This window comes from Lissotriton helveticus, chromosome 7 (assembly GCF_964261635.1).
Source record: "Lissotriton helveticus chromosome 7, aLisHel1.1, whole genome shotgun sequence".
Classification (NCBI taxonomy): domain Eukaryota; kingdom Metazoa; phylum Chordata; class Amphibia; order Caudata; family Salamandridae; genus Lissotriton; species Lissotriton helveticus.
The window spans coordinates 1059701125-1059729047 of NC_136068.1; the positions used below are offsets into that span (position 1 = coordinate 1059701125).

The window sequence follows — 27923 nt, forward strand, 5'->3', positions numbered from 1 at the left end:
TGCAAAGTTTCAAAAATTACTGTCGTAGTAACTTGAGGGACAGACATTTCAATGCTCAGCTTCTGAGCTCCTCTTGGTAGGACATCCAGATAAGTGCCGATGTCATCCACTGGAGAGGATCTAGAGGTAGGACTATCCGTCAGCTTAGGAGAGTAATCTCTTTTGGAAGACCTGGTCGAAGAGGTAGATGAAGTAGACGGAGTCCTTCGACGTTTACGGTGAGCACTGGGCCTCTTCTCACGCGATCTTCTTGAATGCTCTTCCCTTCTAGGAGAGCGAGATCTGACCCGATCTTCCCCTCTGGGTGAACGAGGCCTGACCGGACTGTCTTCTGGGAGATCGGGGTCTAACCGGAAGTTCCCTTCTGGGAGAGTTAGTTGGTGTTCTCACAGGTGATTTGCGCCTGGGAGGACTATGCTTGTCCATCTCCTCCACCAGATTCTGAAGAGGAGACCCGTGTTGAGAGCTGGCATACTCATACATACGTTTGGCAGCTTCTGAATTTCGCCAATGGTCCAATGATCTGTACCATCTAGGTGACAGTCTGATCTCCCCAGCCGAAGGATCTGGCTGACGCACAGGAGATCTGCGGACAGGGCTTCTGGACCTCGAGGATGCTGTTTAGGAACCAGAAGACTGTGAAGTGGAATGGCGAGAAGCTGACTGCGTAACCATGATAACAGAGTTTCTTTCTGAATGTCTCGACGTCGAGCGTTCTTTTCTCGACGCCGAACGCCTCTGGGGGATCAGCGGGTCGAACAATCTCGACTTCGAATGCTTCGACGGCGACCGATGCGAGGATCTATGGTCTCTCGACGTCGACCGGCGATGACCAGCAGTCGACGGAGCCCTCTGCCTCGACGTCGAACGGTGATGACCAGCCGTCGACGGAGTCTTCTGTCTCGACGTTGACCGGTGATGACCAGCCGTCGACGGAGTCCTCTGTCTCGATGTCGACCGGTGATGACCAGCCGTCGACGGAGTCCTCTGTCTCGACGTCGAACGGCGATGACCAGCCGTCGACGGAGACCTCTGTCTCGACGTTGAATGTCTATGTGACGACGGCGGAGTGGTCTTGGTCCTCGAAGCCGAACGTTGTTTCTTAGACGACGGCGGAGGGGTCACACTTCTCGACGCCGGACGTCGCTTGGATGACGACGGCGGAGGGGCCTTTCATCTCGACGCCGACCGTCGCCCAGTTGACGGCGGCGGAGTCACATTCCTCGACGCCGATCGTCGCCTGGTTGACGACGGCGGAGGGGATTTCGACGACGGGACTGGATCCTTCGACGTCGTCGACGTACCTGGTCTTCTCTTCGATGGCGAGCCCGCCGTCGACGGTAGTTTAGACGAGAGCTGATCCACCGGTGGTTCTTTTCTCAGCGCCGAGCCCGACGCTAAAGTTGAAGGATGTGAAGACTTCTTTTTTGAAGATGTTTGAGTCTTCTTGGAACCCTTCTTCACCGGAGATCTTCCTCTGGATGACCTGTGTGCCAGGCCATAAATGCGAATCCTCTCCCTGTCTTCAAGAGTTCTTCCTGACAGGTGTTCACAGTGAGGACAGGTGTCCGGATCATGATCTTCAGGCAGACACAAGATACAGACGTCGTGATTGTCTGATTTTGCCTTCTTGTTGCCACAAGATGGACATTTGTCAAAGAGTGAAGGCATTCTCAGAAGAAAATGTTCACTAAACTGACTAAAAAAGACAGTATCTTACTTGACTAGCTGATAAATGTCAAAGTAAGTGTAAAAAGAGACAAAAGTGAAGTATTTTTCTGTCAGAAAACAGAAAACTAGTGGAGCTGTGTAACCAGGACCCTTCCTGAAGGAGCCGGAAAGAACAACTGACCTAACTGTCACCCCTGAGGCATGATGGGATACTGGGGGTCATGGGTGCCTTAAAGGCACGGTGTCAGTTTATTGCTATGCAGCTACAGGTTAGCTTTTCAGTCTTTTTAGACTGTGTGTTTGCGATGCAGCCTGGGAGCTTTCTATGCTTCCTGTGAGTTATGAGAATTTCTACTGCTTTCTGAGCATTAAAACAGTTTCTAAACAAGCTTTGTTGTTGTTTCTCATGTTTCTAATGCTTATTATTCATGTATGGTGGAAATTCTGCACAGCATATTTCAGCTCTAATTTTATTTGGCTGCTATTGCATGTTTTTATATATATATGTATTTATATATATATGAGTATATATATGTGGGGTACATATAATATAGTGTTTCCGGGGTCGCGCATGGGCGGGAATATTCTAATGCTTATGACTATTGATGAGATCCCCTGGAAGAGAACCACGCAGCCAGATTGATCCTAAGTCAACCCAGATGGCAACCAGCCACCCCGCTGCTTAGGAAGCTACACTGGCTCCCCATGTCTCAACGGTGCACTTTCAAAACGGGATGTCTGATCTTTAAGTCCCTGCATGGCAAAAAGTCCTAAATTCATAAACAATCTGATAGGCATACCCCCGCCCGTAACCTACGCTCTGCCCACCTCTCACTCCTCCACACCCCCTCTTTCAGACGGAAGCGCACAGGAGGCTGTAGATTTGCCACTCTCGCCTCTAGACTTTGGAACTCCCTACCCTTGGAAATCTGAGCTTGTCCGGGCCTCATGAAATTCAGAAGAGCACTTAAAACCTGGCTCTATAAGCAAGCCTACAACTAATGTTCTCTCGGGTAACGGATCCTGCCTTCTTTCCTACAGCACCATGAAACCAATCAGTGTAAGTGCGCCCTACAAATCATTCTTAACATTTTGAAATATTTTAACTATGTTTATTTTAATTATATATATTATTTACTTTATTTAACTTTTTTTTAACTTAAATAAAAAACGATATTTTTAACAACGATATTTTTGACATCGATATTTTTTCTCTATATATTTTTGTACATACCATAATGTAGATAGGATGTCGATATTCTTGACTTCGATATTCTTGCTTCAATATTTCTGTAATTCGATATTCTGACCTTCGATATTCTGCCAGTGATTCTGCAGTGAGGGAGCGGGCAAATTCTGGCAGTCCCACTACAGTTAATCCAAGCGGGGCTCACTGTGTCCTACACCCTCAACCACGATGGCCGTGCCGGAGGAAGGCTGCAGTCATCGCCTGGAGTAGGCGGTCCTCCCACGTATGCAAGAGTCATTGCTGGTGTAGCAGGCAACTGCTGCCCAGCTGAGGAGGCACCACAGAGGCTGGAAGTCAAAGGGTATGGATGGACTTACCATAATGCGTCTCATCCTTAAGAGCGAGGAGCCATGGAGCCCACTATCGTGAGTCATCCAATGCGGCCGTCTTGGTTCTCGAGTCACGCTGGGGTGCTGCATGGCATCCAAGTCCCCACTGGCAGTGGCTTAATGCAGGGGCTTGATTTAGTGCAAATCAGGTGTCTTGGGGCCCTGCAGATGACAGCGACCTCCCCATTCAGTGTCCTGGTCGGCAGAGCTCCGAGAAGTCTGACTTACTCGGCCGCCATCTTGGAAAACATTAGTACCAGTTTAATACCTAAATATGGCAATAAGTAACAGAAAAGTGACCAGTTGAGCTTTGCAAAATGCCTTCCATTGCGCAACATCACGTAAATTGTGATCCATTTAGGCTAGAAACAAAAACATTTCTTTGCTAAAATATGCATGTTATGCAGGAGATGATGGATTATGTTGCAAAAATGTGCTAATCTATAATTATGCAAAAATCTATTGGCTTTGTCAATGTTCATATGCTGAATATTCATTCAGCAGGTGGCTCCTACTACATATGCCGCTTACTGTGTTGTTATACAGTTTGGTGTGCAGCATTCAGGAGAGAGTCTGTTTTACAAGCAACAAATCAAGCTGATCTGCAGGCTAGCTGTTTTACACAATTCAGGGTTACTACTATGGGTCTTGCTAGATAAAATGTTTATTTTTATAACAGCGTTGAGGGCCTTGTGTTCATTATTCACAGGGCATAGAAGCTTCTCATACTGGTGCCCTGCTTTCCTAGTTTCTTGAAGCTCTATTCATGAATCGGCGGCCGGAGTAATAAATGGTAAAAGCTGGAGACCTGTTTATTTGCATATAAACCCAATTTTACACATATTTCCACAAAAACACAGAGGATGTAAATCCTGTTTAAAAAAAAACACACACACATAACTGGTCTGATGGAAACTCACCAGTAAAACTTTTGCTTGCCACACTGTTGATCACTGATGCTCTTGAAAACTGTTTATGGAGTGATTTGATGTATCGTCTTCTGGGAAGCCGTGTGCAAACTTAGTTAATACGTTTGAACCTTGGCATGGAGTTGCTGTTTAAAGAATATTTTGCAGAGGGCATGGGTGACCTGGATAGTGAACGCATTCTTCTGGAATGCCTTGGGGTACTCTTGCTTGGGGTTGAGGGAACTGAGTCAGTATGGGCTCATTTGTACACAGCCTTGGTTGTGGAAAGAGTGATTCTATAGAAATGCGGTCACAGAGCAACATATATTGTGGTCGGGCTGTTTTGGAATGCATTATTGAAATGCTTTTTAACTGTGTGTTCCGAAGTAGTGTCACCCACCCAGACTAGAGCGGTCAATCTTGAAGCTGGGGAATTTCGAGTTTCTGCGGGAGGCTGAACATCCTGGGATTGTTTGCAAATCACATATTCTCCACCTTAATGATCTCAAGAAGCAGTAAATCACATGAATGGGTGCTTTGAGGACCTTAATCGCCCCTTTCCCATTACAATGGCTGACAAATTGCTAGAATTCAGTCACTGCATGTTGCTTATCATTTACTGTAATTTAGTGCTCATCTAAAGCACTCCGATACCTTTAGGGCGGGTTTACGTTAAACTGCAAAAATAAACAGAAGACCAAACAACGGGAGAGGTTGGAAAACAAATACATTAGAGATATCAATAAAGATGCACACTATGCTCACATTATATATTCATCCTGAGAGAACAACCAACTACAAAAACAAACCTTGCACTGCTCCGATCTCAATCGTTATAACTGCTCCTTTGCTTTACCAATGCCCCTGTACTTGTTGTCATGAAAAATTGATAAGAGAGGCATTGCCTGGTACCAGACGCTACTGCTTTCTTCTAGTGCCAGCCGCTGGTTACTACATCTGATTGAGAAAATACACGTAGAATAATAGCAGCCTATGCAGTAACCCTCAGCGGGGCTCCACATTTGTGCCTACCAGCTTGGAAAATAATGGATTGCTGACTGGTCACCTACTTAATTTGGGCATGCCTCAGGGGTCACGTGGTGACTGTGGAGTTATATTGTGCTTGCAACTTGAGAGATGACCTCATGTTCAGTCTGCCAGGAGAAGGAGCAGCTTGTGCACTAGCGCATGAAGAATATACACTCTGCAGTGTTGGAGGGGAAAGAGGGAGAATTCCAAACTGAAGTGGTGCATGTGTTAAAAATAAATTGATCTGCGCTGTAAATTTCCCCATTTCTGATTTAATTTGTAATGCAGCTTAAACGTGTCTCAATTTGGATGTCCATGTTGATATAACAACGAACAGCAGGAGGGGGTATATAAGGATGTGGGAGAAACAACAGCGTTAGGTGATAGGGAACAGTGGAAAGATGGAACATATGCACTCGTATAGAGTGCAGGTATGAAATTAAAAACAAGCACACTTGAAATGTGTGCCCCCACAGGGAGATTTGGTAACGGGTGGAGTACAAACAAAACAAGAAGAGTGTGAGTGCTGTGCAGGCACAACCTAAAAAAAGCTCCACAAAAGTGGATGAAAAGGAGTACTTGGGCCATTCGACACTGATAAGAAGAGCACACGAAGAACAACAGGAAATAGTATGCTACAACCAATAGAAATAGAGGAAAATTAAGTGGCAAGCACACAAACAAATAAAAAGTAAGGCAGTATTTAAGACTCTTAAGATTTATATTAAGAGTCTTAAATACTGCCAGATTTATATTAAATTCAATCAATTTCACCAGCGCGCTGTGTGGGCGAAACCTAAAAATGATGTTCCTTGATGAAGACCTGCAATAAAGCTTAGGACTCTCAAGGGTAAGAGAACTACTGTATGCACTCTCCATCAACGTCTTGAGCTGTGCATTGCATGAAAGTGATTAGCACTCAGTTAGTAGTGACATTTCATAGTTACCTCAATTGTCTTTATTCTGTGTGAAAACCCATCCATGCGACTGAAAATGAGGGAAAGAGGAAAATCCCATGGTCTTACTTCCTTGTCCTTAAGTAAGAAATACAAACAGTAGGGTTAGTATAATATCTTCACAGGACAAACATAAGCAAAATAGTAACATGATTAATAAAGATGTAGGGCCTGAATCACAAAGTTAAACTTAACTTTTGTGTAAGTTTATAATTGTTTGCTATTTACAAAGGTATTTTACTAGTAGTATCTTTATGACAGTAGAGTCTCTGCACATAAAAAGATAGAATAGTCCTATATTTTTCTAAGCAGAGAAACAGTCCTATCTTTTAATGAGCGGATACTCTGCAATCGTAAAGACACTACTACAAAAAATGATATATTGAATAGCAAACAATCATAAACTTACACAAAAAGAAAATAAGTTACTTACCTGTAACTTTGGTTCCCAAGTATGGGTAACTTTCATAGATTCCTATGCTTTTGTATCATTCCCTGTCGTCTGAATGGCAGTCTCGGTAACAAAATAACATAGCAGTAGGTACAAGAGAGAAAGAAATAGGCCTAGGCCTCATTCCCTTTTGTAGCATATCCACCTCTTTTTGTAAAAGAGACCAAACTAAGCATCAGCCAATCAGAGGAGCCTCACCCCATAGAACCCTCCAGAAGGAACCTCAGAGCCTCAGATTTTCTTAGCCGTTGTGATACAGTAGTCATATCTGCTGAAGGCTGAGCTTTCCTCGGGGAGGAGGGTGGGAGCATGGGAATCTATGAAAGTTACCAATACTGGGGAACCAAAGTTACAGGTAAGTAACTTGTTCTCTTGCCCTAGTATTGGAACTATCATAGATTCCCATGCTTTTGTATCAGAGTAGCTAGCAGTAAGTAATAAAGCACATTTTCTGGCGTAAATATATATACATATTATATACATCTCACTATGCATATTAGCAACAAAGATCAAGCAAAAACACATTGGAAAGCCACCGGTACCAACATTAGACACAAAATGTGCAGAAAAAAGGAAGGAGGGATAGTAAGGAAAGCTCACCAATCAGTGGAAGAGGTTCCTCAGGACTGCCTGTCCCACAGCCGTATCCTCCTGTGTCCCAGATTCCAAGCAGTAATGCTTCATAAAGGTGTGTACGCTGCTCCAAGTCGCAGCTTTGCAAATGTCTCTGATGCGCACTACCGCGAAGAGAGCTGTAGATGAAGCCACGGATCTTGTGGAGTGTGCCCTGATCTTGCTGTCCAGCGGTTTACCCGCCGCTGAGTGACAGTATATAATAGCACTTGAAATTCATCGTGCAATGCTTTGCTTTGAAAGAGGAAGGCCCTTGCGCGGACCACCGAAAGCAATGAATAATTATGAAGACTTACGAAATCCCTTGCTGCGATCCAGATAAAATTTCAAGCACCGCTTGAATGGAGTGATCTCTCAGCCAGAGTCGTAGGGTGAGGAAAGAAAGACTTGAGAATCACCGCTTCGTTTAGGTGAACGTCTCAAGGCACTTTAGGTATGAATTTCGGATTAGTCCTTAAAATTACAGTATTTCTTTTGAACTGAAGAAATGGGTCCTGTATTGTGAGAGCCTGCAATTCCCCAATGTGTCTTGCCGATGTGAGGGCAAGCAAGAGAGCTAATATCCAGGAAAGAAATTTCATGTCCGTCCGATGAATCGGTTCAAAGGGATTCTTCATGATCTGTTGAAGGACCAAATTCAAAGGCCAAGTGGGAGGCGGAGGCCTCACTGGGGGAAAAGCTCGGAATAAGCCCTTGAGAAACTGTTTTATTATTCTTGCAGACCATGGAGAAGGTCCAGCTGCAGAGTGTCTGTAGCGAGAGATGGCTGCTAAGTGAACTTTTATGGATGAATGTGCCAGACCTGCCTTAGCCAAGGAAAAGATAAGGTAGAAGCTGATGAGGCTTAGAAGAGAAAGGGTCAACCCCTTCCTTTCTGCACCAAATGCAAAATCTCTTCCATTTGAAACGGTAAGTTTTATTTGTAGAAGGAGCTCTAGCCTGAGACAAAACTTCTCTCACTTCCTTCGAGATGGGAAGGTTCATGAATTCTTGCTGCTCAGGAGCCATGCAGTCAGGTGTAATGATTCTGGATCCGGATACCAAATCTGTCCGTTGGCCATTGTGAGAAGATCTGAAATCGCCCTCAAAGGAAGAGGAGGGACGAGAGACAGAAGGTGAAGTTCCGTGAACCAGAACTGTCTCAGCCAAGCCGGAGCTATCGAGATCATTTTGCATGGCTCCACCTTGACCTTCCTGAAAAGCCTTGGGATCACCGGAATGGGGGGAAAAGCGTACACCAATGCTTTTGACCAAGCTATCGAAAGAGCATTTCCCAATGACCCTCGATGGTGAAATCTGCTTGCGTAAAACCGGCATTTTTTGTTGTCTGTGGTGGCAAATAGATATATTGAAGGTTTGCCCCACCGCTGAAAAATCTCTTTCAAGACCATCTGGTTCAGTTCCCACTCGTGGCTGACAGAGGACATTCTGCTGAGTCTGTCCGCATTCTCGTTTAGAACACCTGGTAAATGCTCCGCCTGTAACGATATTTCGTGAGGGATAGCCCACTTCCAAATCTTCTGGGCTTCCCGAGACAACGGGAGAGATCTGGTACCCCCTTCTTTGTTTATATAGTGCATGGCCGTGGTGTTGTCCGTACGGATGAGAACCGCCGACCCCTGTAGCCATGGAAGAAACGCCTGCACTGCTAGTCTGATAGCCCTGAGTTCTAGGAGGTTGATGTGAAGAAGACGGTGCCGGGGCAACCAATGCCCACTGACATAGAGGTCTTGAAGCACTGCTCCCCAACCGTCCAGGGAAGCATCCGTTGTCACTACCTGAGGAGCTGCGATGCTTAGGAAGGATAGACTTTGGGAAAGATTTTCCTGCTTTGTCCACCACAAGGCTGCTTTTTTCATTGTGGCGGTAATCCTCACTCTGTCTTCGAATGAGCCGTGAACTTGTCTCCATTGTTGGGGATGCATGAGGTGTTCACCCCCAGAATGGATTTGTAGCGGCGTACTGTAAGATACTTTCTTTTTCTTAGCAGCCGCGCCATGGATTGCAGTTTCGCTTGCCTTTCTAGGGATGGAAAAACCCGCTGTCCTGGACGGTATCAGAGATGATTTTTCCTTGTTGAGAGTCAGACCCAGATTCTGGAATAGGTTCGTACATGCGTAGACCGCGTCCTTCGCAGCCTCCCTGGACGAGGCTTTCAGCAATCAGTCGTCGAGGTATGGGAAGACTTGAAAATGGTTTCTCCGTAAGAAAGCTGCCACCGGTGCCAGCACCTTGGTAAAGATCCATGGGACAGAGCGAAGTCCGAAGGGTAAAACCCTGAATTGAAAGTGGCTCTTGCCTTCTCTAAATCGTAGAAACCTCCTGTTTGCTGGGTGAATGGGTAAGTGAAAATATGCATCTTCGAGATCGAGACTGGCCATGAAATCCCCTGGATTGATGAGACGTAATATATCCTGTAGAGAGACCATCCGAAAGGATTGGGAAATGAAATAGGTGTTGAGCTCCCTGAGATCTAAAATTGGGCGCCACATCTCCAGCGTTTTTTGTACCAGGAAGAACCAGGAATAGAACCCGTCTCCTTTTTGAGAGAAGAAGACCAGCTCTACAGCTCCCTTCAGGAGCATTTGATGAACCTCGAGCTGCAAGAGACGCAGATGTTTTGAAGGAATGTTAGCAGGGGGCTTGGATGGTGGGATTTGTGAGAACTCCAAAGTATGGCCCTTCCGAATGATGTTGATCACCCAACGGTCTGATGTTATTTGAGACCAGTTGCAGAGGTATTGAGATACCCTGCCTCCTACAGATGTTGTTGTGGAGACGGGTACAGAAGGCCGAGCCGGAACGCCACTATTATCTTTTGGACGTTTTACGTCCTTGGCGGTTCTGTTTTCCTCTTGCGTTCGAACAAGAGAAAGACAAAGCCTGCCCTTGCTTCTGCTGATAGGGCTGACGGTATGACTGTGATGTAGAACCATCGGAAGAGTATCTTTGCTGCTGGTAAGGGCCTCGGTAAGTAGTAGTACTCCTCCCTCTGGCACCTCTGAAAGGAGCTTTCCGGTATTGAAGCGTACCAAGAGACCTAGCCGTCTCCGTATCTTTCTTAATCTCTAGGTGGGTGTCATCTATATGTTTTCCTAACAATGCTTCTCCATCTAAAGGGAGGTCCAAGATCTTGTTCTGGACCTCCGGCCTGAACCACATCGCTCTGAGCCATCCTTGGTGACAAAGAACCGCTGCCCCAGCTAGTGAACGAAAAGCCGCTGTGGCAATGTCCATGGCTCAATCGATTACCTCCGCCGATGTTGCTTCCCCCTCCTGTAGTATCTTCTTGGCTTCAACTTTTGCTTCCTTGGGAAGTACCGGGACCACCGTAGCGGGGTTTTTCATAGCCTTGATACCTTCATCCCATACATGTTGTACAATGGGGATGGATCTGGTCACCGTTTTATATGGCTCTTTAAAGTCATAAATAAAACACTCAGTCGAAACGAAAGGCATGGGCAGCTGGAATCTGCCAGATGCTCTTTCCATTAACTTATGGAATCCCCCGATATCAGCCGGAGGAGAGGGGGGCGTGGCTACCGGCCGAACATGGAGGACATGAGTTAAGACTGCTCCGTCCATCACCCTGAATATTGGCCTAATATCCTGAATTACCCGACTCCACGGAACCCCCACCTTCACACTGTAACAGCGGGACAGCTATGGAAGAAGCGTGGCCGACATAGACGGCTGACGGAGGCATTACACGAAGTTGCCGAGCGTTCGTCATAGCGAGGCCGTAACTGGAGTGAAGCCGCGGCCCATAGTGAAGGGCGGAGCCGAGTGGACGGCCGAGGAAAGGGGCGACTGCCGGGCTGTTCCCCGCTGAACTCGGACTGTGACCTGGAGCACCTACCGGCGCGAGGTGTACGACTCCTCCCCACCCTCCCACGGGAACACAGTGGAGCTGCGGAACGAAGATCGGAGCGACTGTGCCTGCTGGCAGAACCAACGGCTCAAATGCATCGGGAAGGTGCGGCCTCTACGTGCTGAGAGTGGAGCAGACGGAGCCAGAACGGCAGAGTTGCCCGGGGTGCCGAGACAGAAGGAAAAGTGCCGAACAGTAATACATTCAAAGGTACCTGCTGCTCGCTGTGAGAGAGCCCCTCTCCATCCATGGGCACTGGGCTCCCTACAGGACAATATTAAGTTTTCGCAACACCGCTGCAGAGCACAACATGGCGCCGTGAGGCAAGGGAAGCATAGCTAGGCCTCACGAGGAGAGACACCAGCCCGGGAAGGACGGAGGGATACAACCCAGCGCGCAAGCACAGAGGGGCCATTCCATCAGCGGATGTGGGGAGCTGGCAGCGATATAAAAGTGCAAATAAGTGTAACGCACTACAGTGGCGGCACGCCCCTGGAAAGCCCCTGATAATACACCCCCCCCCCTGTTAGGCGGAACCTGCAACCGGCGTAACAGAGAAGACGGTGCATAGACGCACATTGTACAACGGGGAGAACGGCGTGGTGCATGTAGAGACACCCATTACCCGGGTAGTGGCTGATGTCTGTCGTGACCATTCCTTTGGGCCTGCAGTGACACACATGTAAACTCCCAGAGACGCGAGACAAGGATACGCAGCTAGCAGCAAGAGGGGCCAACTCGCCACATTAGGGAGCAATTTAGGTGCAGTTGCGTAGGAAGATCATGGGGCGCACCAAAATCAGGCAGCCGGATCCAGTGGTGGGCACTACGACGCAGTCTACCGGTTCTGAGGACCCCCTGGCCTCATCCAATAATATGAAGTGATACCACCAAGAGGGATGGGTTCACAGGAAGCCAAATTGGACTTAATCCTGTCCGAAATCGGAGCCTCTAGAGAGGCGCTGGAAGCACGCATGGACGCAATGTCCACAGGATTATCCCTGCTGAAGGCTGACCATAACAAACTTGCTGAGAGAGTCACTGAGCATAAACTGGCACTCGATGACCTGATACCGCAGCAGACGGAACATTCCACGCGGCTGGAGGAGCTTGAGCGTCAACTCAGAGGATTGCGGGACAGAGTGGATGACGCGGAAGGGCGCTCGCGGCGCAACAATGTCCGTATCCTGGGCATTCCGGAAAGCAGCGAGGGGATGAACCCCACCCAGTTTGTGGAAGACTGGCTCAAGAATGTGGTGGCACCAACGGGTCTTACGCATCTCTACAGTGTGGAACGAGCACATAGGGTACCTCCGCGGCCGCCCAGACCAGGAGCGCTCCCGCGCCCCCTAATTGCGCGCCTACTTCACTACAAGGATAGAGACACGATCCTCAAAGCTGCCAGAGAGAACGCCCCAGTGAAATATGAATATAGGACAATATCACTATACCCGGATTTCACCCCAGCAGTCCAGAAAGCTAGATCGATCTTCATGGGAGTGAAACGTACACTGCGGGATCGTAACCTGAAATACGCCCTCCTCTTCCCGGCACGTCTAAAAATCATGCATGGACACAAGACCTATTTTTTCTACACCCCGGAGGAAGCGTCTGAATGGATGGAGATTACAATCACACCAAACGCCTCGCAGAATCCCCTGACTGAGGCAACAGAAGATCGCCCCTCTCACTGGATGGAACTACACACGAGCCAGGAGGGACACATGCATGACACGACCAACACAGACTCGACCCCGACTCCGACTGTGGAAGAGACAGTGGGGGAGGCAGCGCTCCTGACGACAATGGCTCTGGCAGTCCACGACGCACAGGAACAGCCAGACACGGACCGCCAGTCTGGCACACGCACGGACGTTTCGGTCTCGGACACTAGCCTGCAATTATTTCCGTGCATTACGGCGCCAATAGCGAATACATTTTGAATGCCCGTGATGAAGATGCCGATTGGTAATGTATGTAAATGTATAGTTTGACCAAGAAGAGGTGGGCACACGTGATGTAGGGTTCTAGGTATTAAGAGGGTGAAAGGTGGGAACTGTCAGTGGACAATTACCAGGTGAGCGTAACCGGACCCACCCCCCCTAGGCGAAGGCACAGTTACGTTTATTTGTTTTACCCACGTTGGGTAACAGATGTTTGGTCCCCAACTAGTTCAGGATGAGGACCTTCAAGTTGGGAAGTTTAGCACAGTTAGAGCACTTAGACTAAAACTCATCCTGACTAACACACCTGTTGTACTTGGTATAGCATCCACCGTATATTTTCCTCACTATGACGACACCGAACACATATAAGTTCTGCACCTGGAATGTGCGTGCATGGGATCAGTGCACAAGCGGCACGGAATACTAGCACAACTGAACAGAAGAAAAATCACTGTCGCTTATCTGCAAGAAACCCATCTAAATGGGGCAGAAGGCTCCAAATTACTCCATAAATGGAAGGGCCAATTATTTGCCACTACCTACTCAGCCTTCTCCAGAGGGGCTGCTATATGGCTTAGAAATTCCGTCCCCTTTAAATTACTGGAGCAGCGGGTGGACAAGGAGGGACGATATGTCTTTATACGAGGGATTTTAGATGGCAACCCTGTGGTACTAGGATGTGTCTATGCCCCCAATGCGGACCAGATGAAGTTCCTTACCACTCTCAGCGGTGTGATATCAGACTGGTCGAACCATGATTGGATAATAGGCGGGGACTACAATGCGGTCCTGGATCTCTCCCTTGATAGGTCCCACCCCCCACTACACACAGCCGATAGCAGAAAGCAAGCAGAGGCGCTAGCACACTGGGCAGAAAGCTGGGACATGTCAGATGCGTGGAGAATCAAACACGCGGACCATAGGGAGTATACATTCTACTCACCACCACACAAATTGCATACCAGAATAGATCGCTTTTTCTGTTCTAACACATTGCTGGGGTCTATTGATTCCGCTCCACATATGGGAAAGACACTCTCCGACCACAACCCAGTAGAACTAACAATGCAATGGGGAAGGATACCAACCCCGATACCGAATTGGCGCCTATTGCCGGAGATACTCGAGGATGTGGTTTTTAGGTCCACAATATCGGATGCCATTACAAAGTTTTTTAACGAGAACGCGAACACAGCTAGCTCCAGACAAATAGAATGGGACGCCTTCAAGGTGACCATACGGGGGGTGGTAATGGGCACAAATGTAGGCATTAGACGGACTGTGGTGGAGAAACTTACGGAAGTAGAGGACAGACTAGTGATGTTGGAAAGCGAGGCTGCGGGCACGAACGACCAAGAGGCCCATATACAACATGCAGAGTTACTTGAGGAGTTAAGGGTAATTGATCACAGGGAACACACGACTAGACAACACACTCAAGCCGACAGGTCAGGGCCATTGCTTGCACGAATGGTACGAAATGCACCTCTGTTCATCCCTATAGTAGAGGTTAACGATCAGTCTGTGAAGACGACAGGGACACAATTAGAAGTCAATACCACCTTCAAAGACTATCACACGCAACTATATGGCCCACATCCACCGATGACGGACATGACTTTCGAGTCCTTTATGGCAGACTTACCCATCCCACAGCTTACGGCTGCGCAACGAGATGATCTAGCGCGACCCATTACGACCGCAGAAATTAGACAGGCAATTAAAGCATTGCCGAGGAATAAAGCCCCTGGAACTGATGGCTTACCGGCCGAGTTCTATGTAGCGTATATTGACTTACTAGCCCCACAACTGAATATCCTGTATCGAGAATCGATGGAGTCCAGTGCCCTACCACCCACGACCCTACAGGCACTGATAGTTTCCCTTTTAAAACCTGGTAGGGACGGTTTACAGCTGGCGAATTACAGACCGCTGTCGCTACTAAATACGGACTACAAAATTCTTAGCAAGATATTAGCGGCAAGACTGAACCAATACATCCCTGAGCTCATACATGCGGACCAATGTGGCTTCGTGCCCGGTCGAAGCACGTCACTCAATCTAAGGAGACTGAGTCAGATAATGTTACACGAGGACGCGAGGAATAGAACAGAGGGATGTATCTCTCTGAACCTGAAGCAGGCATTTGACTCCTTGAGATGGGATTATATGTTTACAGCCCTGGCGAGATTTGGCATACCGCCTGAATATCTGGCATGGGTGAATCTCTTATATCTACACCCGACGGCGCGTGTCCGCACTAATAAATGTATATCTGGACAGTTTATGATAGCAAGAGGCACGCGACAGGGCTGCCCATTATTGCCCCTGCTGTTCATACTGGCCCTGGAACCTTTATTACATAAACTCCGAGCTCTAGCCACGCGACGGGGGATACTGCGCAATTCAGTGCCACACGTAGTATCGGCTTATGCAGATAATATAATATTATACGTTAGGGATATGTCTGATTGCCTTGATCCTATGCCTGCAATATTTGAAACCTTCCGAGAAATATCGGGCCTTGCTATAAATGAAACTAAATCATACGGTTACTGCTTTGCGGACGCTTCCAGGGATACCCAGCTACAGTTTCCCCCACACAGGTTCCAGATGGCACCCTCGACATTCAAATATTTTGGGATACAAATATACCGCGATATGCAGGATCTCCTAGATGGTAGCCTGGGTAAGGCGCTTGCAACCCTTAAAACACAAATACAGTTTTGGAATACCCTACCATTGTCGATAGCGGGAAGGGTGGCACTCTCCAAGATGGTGGTCCTACCCCGACTGGTGTACTTCTTCACGAACTTACCGTTCCTGGTGCCGATGTGCACCTTTAAATTGGTGAACACATTGCTGACGGAACTGATATGGGGATCGGGAAGACGACGTATAAGCCTCGCTAAGTTACAGTTGCCAACACCTCAGGGCGGTATGGGGGTCCCAGACATGATTGCATACATGTACGCCTGCCAACTCCAATGGCTGGCTTACTGGCTGGTGGGCCGTAACCTCCACGAGCTGGATATGACCACGGCCGATAGGGACCGTGGCATCATACACCGCTTGTTACTACCGAAAGTTAAGACACCCAGATCGACGCCACACCTATTGCGTCTTGCAGTTAGATTCTGGAAGAAAGCTGTCAAGTACACGAGTGCGGCGACCTCTTATGCGCCCACAATACCCTTGCTAGGTCTTCCCCTTGGAACAGGGCCGCTGACAGAACATGAGCTCCAAACATAGCATGATGCAGGTGTTTTGCAAATAGGTGATTTTTTTTGCGGACGGCAATCTCATGACACACGTGGACTTCGTACGAGCACACCAGACCTCTGCCGCATTATTTTTAATGCATGCGCAAGTGACACATTACATTACTACGACATGGGCACGGGAGGGCACAGAGCCACCTACGAACACACTACTCACCATGCAATATTTAATGGGGACCGGAAGTCACTTAACGAAATGGTTGACATATGGCATACAAAATGGCAGGGCGATCTCACTCCAACCCACCAGAGAGCGGTGGGAACAAGATATAGGCCGGGTGCTCAGAGATAAGGAATGGGAAAAGGTATTGAAGTTTCCCAAAAAGGTGTCGCGAAATCCTAAATTTAAATTCATTGAACTAATGATTATGCATAGAGCATACCTTACCTTACCCCTCACCGATTGCATGCAATGTTCCCGGAGGCGACGGACGCATGCCCCCGATGTATGGCGGCGGACGCAGGCCTCCTAAACATGTTGTGGGAATGCCCCAGACTAGGTCATTACTGGGGAACAATACACAAGGCCCTGTCAGCGGTTGCACCCGCAAGGCCTTACTCCTCACTGGCATACTGTATACTAGGCCTGGGCCCCACTGAACAGAAGAAAAGCACCGCCACACGTTTCGCAGACCTGGCCCTCCTCTTGGCTAAAAAAACAATAACGATGAGGTGGAAATCCGCTAGACCACCCGACCCCGGTGACTGGCAGGGGGAGGTGATACGATGGGGAAAGGCAGAAGGGACGGAACTGCAGAGGGAGGAGCATAGAGGCCTCCGTAAAATGCACATCTCAATGGAATGGCAAGCCATACTTATAGAATTTGAACCATGTGATGTTGCGGGATTGGTATAGAAAAGTGCTGTTAGTACGATAGTTATGTTGTCTCAAGGGTGTACAATAAGACACTCCCCCCCTTCCCCGCCCCCCCCCCATATTCTTTATCTCTACCCCCCCATACCCCCTGCCTGACTGAAATGGACGCACACTGAAGGGTGCAGTGGTTGACAAATAAGAGGAAATTAATACTGATGACAGGAGTGTTGGTAATAGGAGGATAAGTGGATAATGCTGGAATGTATAGAGATGACCTAGTACGCTGTGAACCACGCAGACGATTTGTTGAAAGTGCAAGGGAAGTTGAGGGAGGGGGTATTACGAATTAAAAGGGAAGTCACAAAAACGAAAACTGCAATACTATGTATACCTATGATCCTTGTGTACAATGCAGACTATAATGCAAGACATAATGAACACAAATGTTGTACTATTAAATGACTGTCGCAGAAAATAAAAATATTAAAAAAATAAAATGAAAAAAAATCAGCCGGAGGAGAATCCACCGGGTCTGGAGTTGGTGACGCTGGATCCCGGATTACGTACTCGTCCCACTCTAAGCCCTGATTAGGCCTGCCATCAAAGTTTTGATCCTTGTCCGAGAAATCATCCTGTACATCCGGCAGTGTTGAAGGGACCTGCGGAGCAGGTGTTTGTGGCTGAGAGAACACCTGAGGTGGCAATTCTGGAGGGACCATCACTGGAGTTGTAGGGGCAGGTAAGACTTGAGCTGCCGGAATAGAAATAGGCTGAGAGAACCTTGTCTTATAGTCCTGCAGCATGTTATGGAGATCTTGCAAGAATGATGACAGACACAATCTCCTGGCCTGTGAACCCCTGAGGTTGAGAAGCAGGTTGATATGAACCTTCCTGAATAAATTCGCCCTCCGAATCAGTTTCCTGACATTTGACAAGCAGTTGGGATGGTCTGTGAGCACATCCAAAAGAGTCTTGGTCCTCATTATCCGAATCCTCATCTTCCTCCTCTAACAGCAGAGCGGGAGGCAAGGGGGTAACCCTCCTTGGGGACATCATGTCCGGTGTAATTCCTCTCAAAGAGGTTGTGACCTTTCCGTCGACGACTGCATCATCGACAGTACAGTCGACGATTGAAAAGATGAAGGCAAAACTGTCGTCGTCGATGTCGTTAACGGAATAGCCATATGTGCAAAAAATAAATTGCCTCTGACACCATAAATTAAACCGAGATGTATCTTCCATACGATTTTTTAATTAATGCTGGGATATAAACATTTATATTTTTCTCATTTTTCTTATTAAAATTGCAAAACAAACATACCCACCATTGGGCAAGCTAGACGCAAACTTACTAATTCTTATCAATATGTACAATTGAGGATTGAAAACATTCTTTGTTTCCAAGGAACAATGTGCCCATCAATTATAAACAGTGAAACAACTTAAACATATAGTGCTTTGTACATTCAAAAAAGTGCATCAAACAAACACAAATTCTTCAAAGGTACGTATCCAAAGAACAGTCCTATTGACTTCTAGACAGGGGCAAGGGCAGATTGCTATGTTCCACTGTTCTCAAGCCTATATTACTTTTTGAGCCAGTGTAGAGGTCCGTTATGATTCTTAGGACACAGGTGTAGACCCTAAATTAGGGGCTGGTTTTAGTTCAATTTTGGGACCTGATTTCAACTTGGTGCACCTAGGAACCTCTCTCAAAGGGTGCCAACGCGTTTCAACCTTCTATGTGGCACTTCTTTTAATGAAGGTCTTCGTCAGGGAAGGTAGATGTTCAAAACAGGACTTGTGTACCGTAATGCTTTCTGTGGGCCCACATGGGGTCCAAAGGTAGAATCCTTATTCTTCTTATCTTTGGCGATTACTCGTTTTCTCGTCTTGCTTCACGGTCCGTTTTCTAGCTTTAGGTGGAAGTGCGTCCTCCGTCGGGTCTCTTAGGGTGACAATTCTTGCGGCGCAGCGGGCTCCGGACGTCCCGTGTTTCTTTTGCTGGCGCGTCTCTCCTGGTGATTAAGGCGGAATAGCCATTGTCGACGGACGCACTGTCGACGACGAGATGGGCATCGTCGAAGAGACCGTCGACACCCATGCTGTCGTTGTAGTTGTCATCGTCGACGCACTTGTTGACGACACCCTCGTTGTCACCATCGTCGACAAAATCCTCGTCGTCGCCGCCGTCGTCAATGTTCCTGTCGACACCCTCGTCGACACCGCAGTCACCATCGTCGACGATCCCGTCGACGACGATCGTACCGTCGACGAGCCCGTCAACGGTACCACTTTAGCCTTGGATTTTGACTTCCAACATGTAGGAGAGTAGGGTCTGCAATCCTATGATCACCCAGATTTTTGCTTTTTGCTGCACTGGTTTACGACTTTCCCTGGCTGTGGGCCTGCTAATCAGACCCACAGCCTAGCTGTTCTCTCTATCCAAATTGTACTCAGGTACTGAATTGGCACTGGGCCCTCTCCAAGTCCCTGTACCCAGGGCTGAGGTGCACCCAGAAGTCTCCCAGGGGCTGAAGCATGTATTATGCCACCCCTGGATTGACTAACTAAAACTGACACAACTGGCTGCACGACAGCTGGGGCAAGGTGGTGTACTCACCCTTTGCTTTAGATATAGTATACCTATATCTAACCCTAAAATGGACACACAGATCTCCTATCAGTCACTCCTATGGCAGGCCTTAACAATCCTGAAGGCAGAGTGCTTGGAATCGTGTGAGATGGTGCTCTGGCATGAGCTGAGCCTGTCTGCGGCTTTCGGGATCCATCCCTTAGCCGTTTCCATGATATCGCATACCATATACTCTTAAGTGCATTATAATCCTCGCGGTTAAATGCCAACTCTGGTATCGCTTTATCAAAACATGTCGAGTAAGGTGTCATACGAATTGGAATACTAGCCCCTCGCCAATTCTGGCGACGGGGTTAGCATTCCACCCTTCTAGAGGGACACGACATGCATGTAACCTATAACCCGGTTAAAAGTCAGACAGAGCCTTAGCATCCACAAAATGGATGCTGCCACCGAGACACAAGTCTGCCCTCCTGCTGCTGGGAGTCCTCCCAGAGCAGGAGATAAGGACAAAGGGTTTCCTGCCAGGGGCGGTGCCAGCACCGTCCCAGACAGGGTTTTGTGTATTCCAGGTAGGCAGGGCTTTAGAGGAAGGTGACTGCAAGTGGCACCCCGGTGCTCACTGTGCATAGGCCGGTTGAAACCAGTTCCAGGGGCACTCCAGCCCCTGGCCTGGGGAAAGCCCGCCAAGGAAGTGGGTGTAACCACCCCCCTCCTGGTCCCACCCATAGGGCAGGACCTAGTCGCGTGCCAGCCCCCTTTTCCCAGATAAAGGTAGAGACTGGCCCCCTTCCAAATAAGATCATCTTTGAATCCTGAAACTACTTTCTACGAAAGGAACTCAAGACTTCTTCCTAAGATTTCTCCCTTGTGGCTAAGGAGTAGTCACCCTGCATCCGCAGGCACCATCTAAGAACACTGCGGTCTGCTGCACGTCCTTCCTCCGGAATCCGACTGCCCAGCTCGACGAGACCCGGCTTCCCTGGCACCTCTGACCTCTACCCACCTCTACAGCACAGCTGAGAACCGTGGGTGCGACGAGACCTCGAGGGACCGGCCATCGCCAAGACTGCACGACTTCTGCACAGCAAGCCCACCGAGTAATTTCCTGGTGAGTGCTTTGGGGTCCGAGAAGCCCCCACCCTGAGCAGCTCCAGCACCGAAGAGCAGCCCCCCAGCATCTCCACGATCGGCGTGGGGCCCTTCTGCTTTTTGCTGCTCACCGCGTTGTTTGGCTACTAGCCCGCTGGCTTGTGGCCTTCCGAACGACGCCCGACGACAACACTGCTGCTGGTCTGGTTGCTCCAGACTGGCCCTTGCTTCCCTCCATCGGAGAAGTACCCTGGACCCTCCTGGTCCAGCTGAGACGCCATTTTAGGTCCACCGCGTGGGCCTTGCATTTGCCAAGACTTGTTGCCCAATCCTGGGTCCAGCGACGTCGACAGCAAGAACCTTCATGGGACAGCTCGCACCTCCATCCTGGTCGCCGACAACGCCTCCTGTTCCGAGAGACTGCAGAGCCCAGCAGCGCCCACTCACCTGACTGCGGTGACTTCGCCCGGTGCCATCCTGGTGCCCACTTAATCACTGGCTAGTGATTCAAGAACTTGGTCCCCTCTGCTTTCAGGTTTCCTTCTTCCTTGATCCAGGCTTGGATCCATCGAACTTTTCTTCACTGGTCGCCTGCCAGCAACTTCTTCCTTCCAGGCTCCTGGTCCGGCACGAGGATTCCCGACGTCTTTTCAGACCTATGCAGCTGCAGCCCCTGGGCTAGGTAACTTCGGCACTTCGGTGTCCCAGCATAGCCTCACTATCCAAGGGTCAGGATCCACTGTCATTTTCTCCCTACCAGGTCGGGTTCGCCCGTGAACACTAACTTTGTGAATTCTAGCTCCCATAGACTTTGTCCCGCATCCCGCGTGAGAGTGCACACTCTGCACCCGAGTCCCCTGGGCCTCCTAGTAGTAATCTAACGATTCCCTAGTCAAGTCCTAGCGATTCCAAAGCCTATTAGTACTGTTACTTACCTGCTAGTAATTCGCATTCCACTTTTAGAGTATATGGTTTTTCGTGCCCCTCGGGCATTTGTGTATAACGTGCTAACTTAAGTATTTTCATAAGAGTTTTGTTGTGTGCTTAGCACCCTGTCCTCATAAAGAGTACAGGGTTGTTGTGATTCTAATAAATACATTGTTTATTTTCATAACACTTGTGTGGTGTCCTTTCACTGGGTGTTCAAGGGGTAATGTGATGGTAAAACAGCTGGCTTAACACGCCCTCTAGAGTCTTAGCCTTAGACTGCTCGTATCCATGCTACTAGGATAGCTGGTCTATAAGGTTGACTTACAACCAATCATCAATAAGGGTTGTTTGGACTGATATATAGTGATCACTAGAATAGTGAGCACTGCACATCAGGCCAACTTCTCACATTGGTGAGCAGCGGTTGGGATTTGAGCTTGCTGTTGTTTTACCACACATGCCCTAAGAATATCTTGTGAAAGATCACATAAGTACTAAAGGTACATATAACTTAGCTTAGAATACTCTGAGTTCTACTGAACCAGCTGTTGTAGCTCCTAGGGCCTAGCACACCCTAAACTACAACTCTAGCAAGGGATCAGTAGGCAAACATATAGTGTAGGTAAGTGCACCACTTACACCTCACTAGAAAAGCATGTCTACCCAGGGAGAATCTACTGAGACTCCCCTGGTCAGTGTTGACCCTCCACAGGTCACTTCAAGATATGCAGCTCTCAGTTTTCAGGAGATGAGACAGATCTGTGTCTCCAGGAAACTGAAGCAGGGGTCTAACCCCACCATTCCCTTTCTGATAGGTCTCTTGGAGACATATGATGCCAGAAAGCTTTCTCAGTTACATGAGAACATGCCAGCCTTAGAAGGAACCTCTGGGGATCCAGACCTCCCCAACACTGCTACTGCAGTTGAGGAGGAGGAGGATCAGGAGGGACTCTCTGGGGATGAGGTAGACAAAGGTCTTGAGGTAGTCAGAAGGCTAACCAGGACCAAATTAGACTTACTTGGGCTAGGATCTGGGGGACCCCCAGTACTAACCCTAAGTGGGCCTAACCTTGGAGTTAGGAGAGATAGATCTCTTTCTAGGGACTCCAATAGATCTCTGCACTCTAATGCCTCTTCTCAGGGGAGAAGAAATCCTCCACAGAGGAGATTTACTTCCCCTCAGAGAAGGGAGCATGAAGCTAGGATGAGACAAGCTGAACTGAGGATTGAAAGGGAAGAACTTGCCCTGGCCAAAGAGAAGCTTGCCTTTGCTAGAGAGCAGCAGATGAGTGGGCTAGCTCCCACTGGTGGCAGCAATCTCCCAAGAGATAGAGAGAAGGGTTTAGATACTAAACGCCTGACAAAAATAGTGCCCCCCTTTAAGCAAGGGGATGATATCCAGAAATGGATGGCTGCTCTGGAGAGGGCCTGCACTGTGCAGGGCATTCCCCAGAGTCAGTGGGCAGCTATACTGTGGCTCTCCTTTGATGGTAAAGGTAGAGATAAGCTCCTCACTACAAGAGTGGAGGATGCTAACAATTACCAGGTCCTGAAGAATACACTGGTTGATGGGTTTGGTTTAACCACTGAGCAGTACAGGTTGCTGTTCAGAGACACCCAGAAAACTCAGTCTCAGGACTGGTCTGACTTTGTGGATTGTGCCACTAAGGCTTTGGAGGGCTGGTTGCTGGGTAGCAAGGTTACAGATTACACAGGATTGTATAATCTAATGATGAGAGAACAAATTTTAAACAATTGTCAGAACCAGTTGCTGCACCAGCACCTTGTTGATTCAGATCTGACCTCTCCCCAAGAATTGGGAAAGAAGGCAGACAAATGGGTCAGGACAAGGATCAAGCAGAACCAGAACCAGAACCAGGGTGGTCAGAAGAAAGCAGACCAGAAGGGTAATGTTAAGAATGAACAAAATGACCAGAAGTCTTCACCAGGTCCCCAACAAACCAAAGAGGGTGGGGGTCAGGCTTCCCAGAAGAAGAAGACTCAAGAAGGCCAGTCAAAAAGGTGGTGCCAGTACTGCAAAAGTAAATCTCACTGGTTTAGTGAGTGCACCAAAAGAGGAGGACAAACTCCTGCCACTACAGCCCCTAAGGCAACTGCACCCCCTAGTACAGTCAGTAGTGGTAGTGTACCTCCCAAGGCATTAGTTGGGTTAACCTTGGGTACTGAGGGGTCTGACAACTTAGTTGGCACACTCACTCAGGCTGTCCTTGTCTGTACAGGGGATGTGGATATGTCCCCTGAGATAAGTCCCAATACTTTGGGCAAATACAGGCAGACACCTTTGATCAATGGCAAAATGGCTCAGGCCTATAGGGACACTTGTGCCAGTGTCACCATGGTGACACCTAACTTTGTGGACCCTGGACAGATCATGCCAGGTACTGATTTCCTGGTGACCAATGCCAGCAATGTCACTACTAGTCATAGTGTGGCAATTGTGGCTTTCTCCTGGGGTGGAGTGAAGGGACAAAAGAAAGTTGTAGTCAGTTCAGACCTCCCAGTTGATTGTTTGTTGGGCAATGATTTGGAGTCATCACAATGGTCAGAAGTGGAGCAGAGGACTCACATGGAGATGTTAGGCTTGCCAGCACATGTGCTTGCTGTGACTAGGTCACAGGCCAGAAGATGCCCCACTGAACAGGTGCTGGATCCTGAAATTATGGACCAGACACCTTCCAAGAAGAAGAGCAGTAAGGGTAAGGCTTTGCCTTCCCCCTTGCCCCAGGTTGAGGATCAAGTCTCTGAGGAGGCTGATCTGGAAGAGCTGAGGGAAACTGAGCCTAAAGAGCTTGAACTTGATCAAGTTGAGTTTCTGGGCTCAGGGGGACCCTCCAGAGCAGACCTGGGGAAGGAACAGTTGAGCTGCCCTTCCCTTGAACCCCTCAGACAGCAGGCTGCTGCTGAGGCTGCAGGGAATGCCACAGGTGCCCACCGGGTATACTGGGAAGATGGACTCCTGTACTCTGAGTCAAGAGACCCCAAGCCTGGTGCAACCAGGAGGCTGGTCATCCCCTTGTCTCTGAGAGGTTTCCTTCTCACCTTGGCCCATGAAATTCCCCTTGCAGGTCATTTAGGTCAGACAAAGACTTGGGACAGACTTATCTCACACTTTCACTGGCCCCATATGAATGAGAATACCAAGGAGTTTTGTCGCTCCTGTGTCACTTGCCAAGCCAGTGGTAAGTCAGGTGGCACAACAAAGGCCCCCCTCATACCACTACCTGTGGTGGGGGGTTCCCTTTGAAAGAGTGGGGATTGACATTGTTGGTCCAATGGAACCCCAGACAGCATCAGGGCACAAGTTTATACTGGTGGTGGTGGACCATGCCACCAGGTATCCTGAAGCTATTCCCCTGAGGACCACCACAGCTCCTGTGGTGGCAAGAGCCCTAGTTGGAGTGTTCTCCAGAGTGGGTTTTCCAAAGGAGGTCGTTTCTGACAGAGGTACAAACTTCATGTCAGGATATCTGACTGCAATGTGGAAAGAGTGTGGTCTGAACTACAAGTTCACCACACCCTATCATCCACAATGCAATGGGCTTGTTGAGAGATTCAACAGGACCCTCAAAGGGATGATTAATGGACTACCTGAACCTCTTAGGAGAAGATGGGATGTCCTGATCCCCTGCCTCTTGTTTGCTTACAGAGAGGTCCCACAGAAGGGGGTTGGCTACAGCCCTTTTGAGCTTCTGTATGGACATCCTGTAAGAGGACCCCTGTGTTTGGTGAAGGAAGGATGGGAGAGACCTCTCAAAAAGCCTGCAACCAACATAGTGGACTATGTACTTGGTCTCTGCTCCAGGATGGCTGAGTATATGGAAAAGGCATCCAAAAACCTTGAGGCCAGCCAAGAACTTCAAAAAGCTTGGCATGACCAAAAGGCTGTTCTGACTGTGTACCAGCCAGGACAGAAGGTGTGGGTGCTGGAGCCAGTGGCCCCAGCAGCTCTGAAAGACAAATGGTCTGGGCCCCACACCATCATTGAGCAAAAGGGAGAGGTCACCTACTTGGTGGACCTTGGAACTCCCAGGAGCCCTCTCAGAGTGCTCCATGTTAACAGGCTCAAAGCATATGTTGACAGGAAGGACATGAGCTTGCTCATGGCCACAGATGAGGGACAGGAGGAAGAGACTGACCCTCTCCCAGACCTGCTCACTCAGAATCCTGATGATGGATCAGTTGATGGTGTTGTCTTTTGTGGCAGCCTCACTGAGCATCAGCAACAGGATTGCAGGCAAGTTCTGCAATCCTTCAGACATATGTTCTCTCTGACACCCAGCCAAACTGATTGGTGTACCCATGATGTTGACACTGGGGACAGTCTGCCTGTCAAGAGTAAAATCTACAGGCAGCCTGATCATGTTAGAGACTGCATCAAAACTGAAGTGCAGAAAATGTTGGAACTGGGAGTCATTGAGCCCTCAGATAGCCCTTGGGCTAGCCCAGTAGTTCTAGTGCCAAAGCCTCACACCCAGGGTGGTAAGAAAGAGATGAGGTTTTGCGTAGACTACAGAGGCCTCAATGCAGTCACTAAGACTGATGCCCACCCAATACCAAGAGCAGATGAACTTATAGATAAATTGGCTTCTGCCAACTTCTTAAGTACATTTGATTTGACAGCTGGGTATTGGCAAATCAGGTTAGCGGAGGAAGCCAAACCCAAGACAGCATTTTCTACACCTGGTGGGCATTATCAATTTGTGGTGATGCCCTTTGGATTGAAAAATGCACCTGCCACCTTCCAAAGGTTGGTGAATCAAGTCCTCACTGGGCTGGATGACTTCTGTGCAGCATATCTTGACGATATTGCTGTCTTTAGCTCCACCTGGGAGGATCACCTGGTCCCCCTGAGGAAAGTGTTAGAGGCCCTGCAAAAGGCAGGCCTCACTATCAAGGCCACAAAGTGCCAGATAGGGCAGACACAGGTTGTATACCTGGGCCACCTTGTAGGTGGAGGCCAGGTTCAGCCACTGGAGAGTAAGATACAGGCCATCAAGGACTGGACTCCTCCAACCACCCAGACTCAGGTTCGAGCTTTCTTGGGCCTGACTGGGTACTATAGGAAGTTTGTCAGAAATTATGGGTCCATAGTGACCCCTCTTAATGACCTGACAAGCAAAAAGATGCCAAAGAAAGTTCAGTGGACAGCAAGCTGTCAGAAAGCATTCAATGACCTAAAACAGGCCATGTGCACAGCACCTATCCTCAAGAGTCCAGATTACTCCAAGCCATTCATTGTCCAAACAGATGCTTCTGAGTTGGGTGTGGGAGCTGTTCTGTCTCAACTGAATTTTGATGGTAATGATCAGCCTATTGCTTTCATTAGCAGGAGGTTGACACCCAGAGAGAAAAATTGGTCAGCTATTGAGAGGGAGGCCTTTGCTGTGGTCTGGGCCCTGAAGAAGCTGAGGGCCTACTTGTTTGGCACTCACTTCACCATTCAGACAGACCATAAGCCCCTCTTGTGGCTAAATCAGATGAAGGGTGAAAACCCCAAACTGCTTAGGTGGTCCATTTCCCTACAGGGGATGGATTTTACAGTGGAGCATAGACCTGGTACTGATCACAGCAATGCTGATGGGCTCTCCAGATATTTCCACTTAGAGCAAGAAGACTCACCTGGTCAAGGTTAGTTTATTGTCCCAAAGTTTGGGGGGGGTCATGTAGGAGAGTAGGGTCTGCAATCCTATGATCACCCAGATTTTTGCTTTTTGCTGCACTGGTTTACGACTTTCCCTGGCTGTGGGCCTGCTAATCAGACCCACAGCCTAGCTGTTCTCTCTATCCAAATTGTACTCAGGTACTGAATTGGCACTGGGCCCTCTCCAAGTCCCTGTACCCAGGGCTGAGGTGCACCCAGAAGTCTCCCAGGGGCTGAAGCATGTATTATGCCACCCCTGGATTGACTAACTAAAACTGACACAACTGGCTGCACGACAGCTGGGGCAAGGTGGTGTACTCACCCTTTGCTTTAGATATAGTATACCTATATATAACCCTAAAATGGACACACAGATCTCCTATCAGTCACTCCTATGGCAGGCCTTAACAATCCTGAAGGCAGAGTGCTTGGAATCGTGTGAGATGGTGCTCTGGCATGAGCTGAGCCTGTCTGCGGCTTTCGGGATCCATCCCTTAGCCGT

The 27923-nt window shown here is 48.5% G+C and overlaps 1 protein-coding gene across 3 annotated transcripts in view; it reads right to left on the reverse strand.

Moving 5' to 3' along the window:
- The window catches only part of DNAH17 (dynein axonemal heavy chain 17), a 12633448-nt gene that overhangs the window by 11447140 nt on the left and 1158385 nt on the right, over positions 1-27923 (reverse strand). For all 3 annotated transcript variants that reach the window (XM_078653923.1, XM_078653924.1, XM_078653922.1), the window contains exon 9: positions 6134-6220. In XM_078653923.1, coding sequence (XP_078510049.1) covers positions 6134-6220 — 87 coding nt within the window. The remainder of the gene's footprint in view (positions 1-6133; positions 6221-27923) is intronic.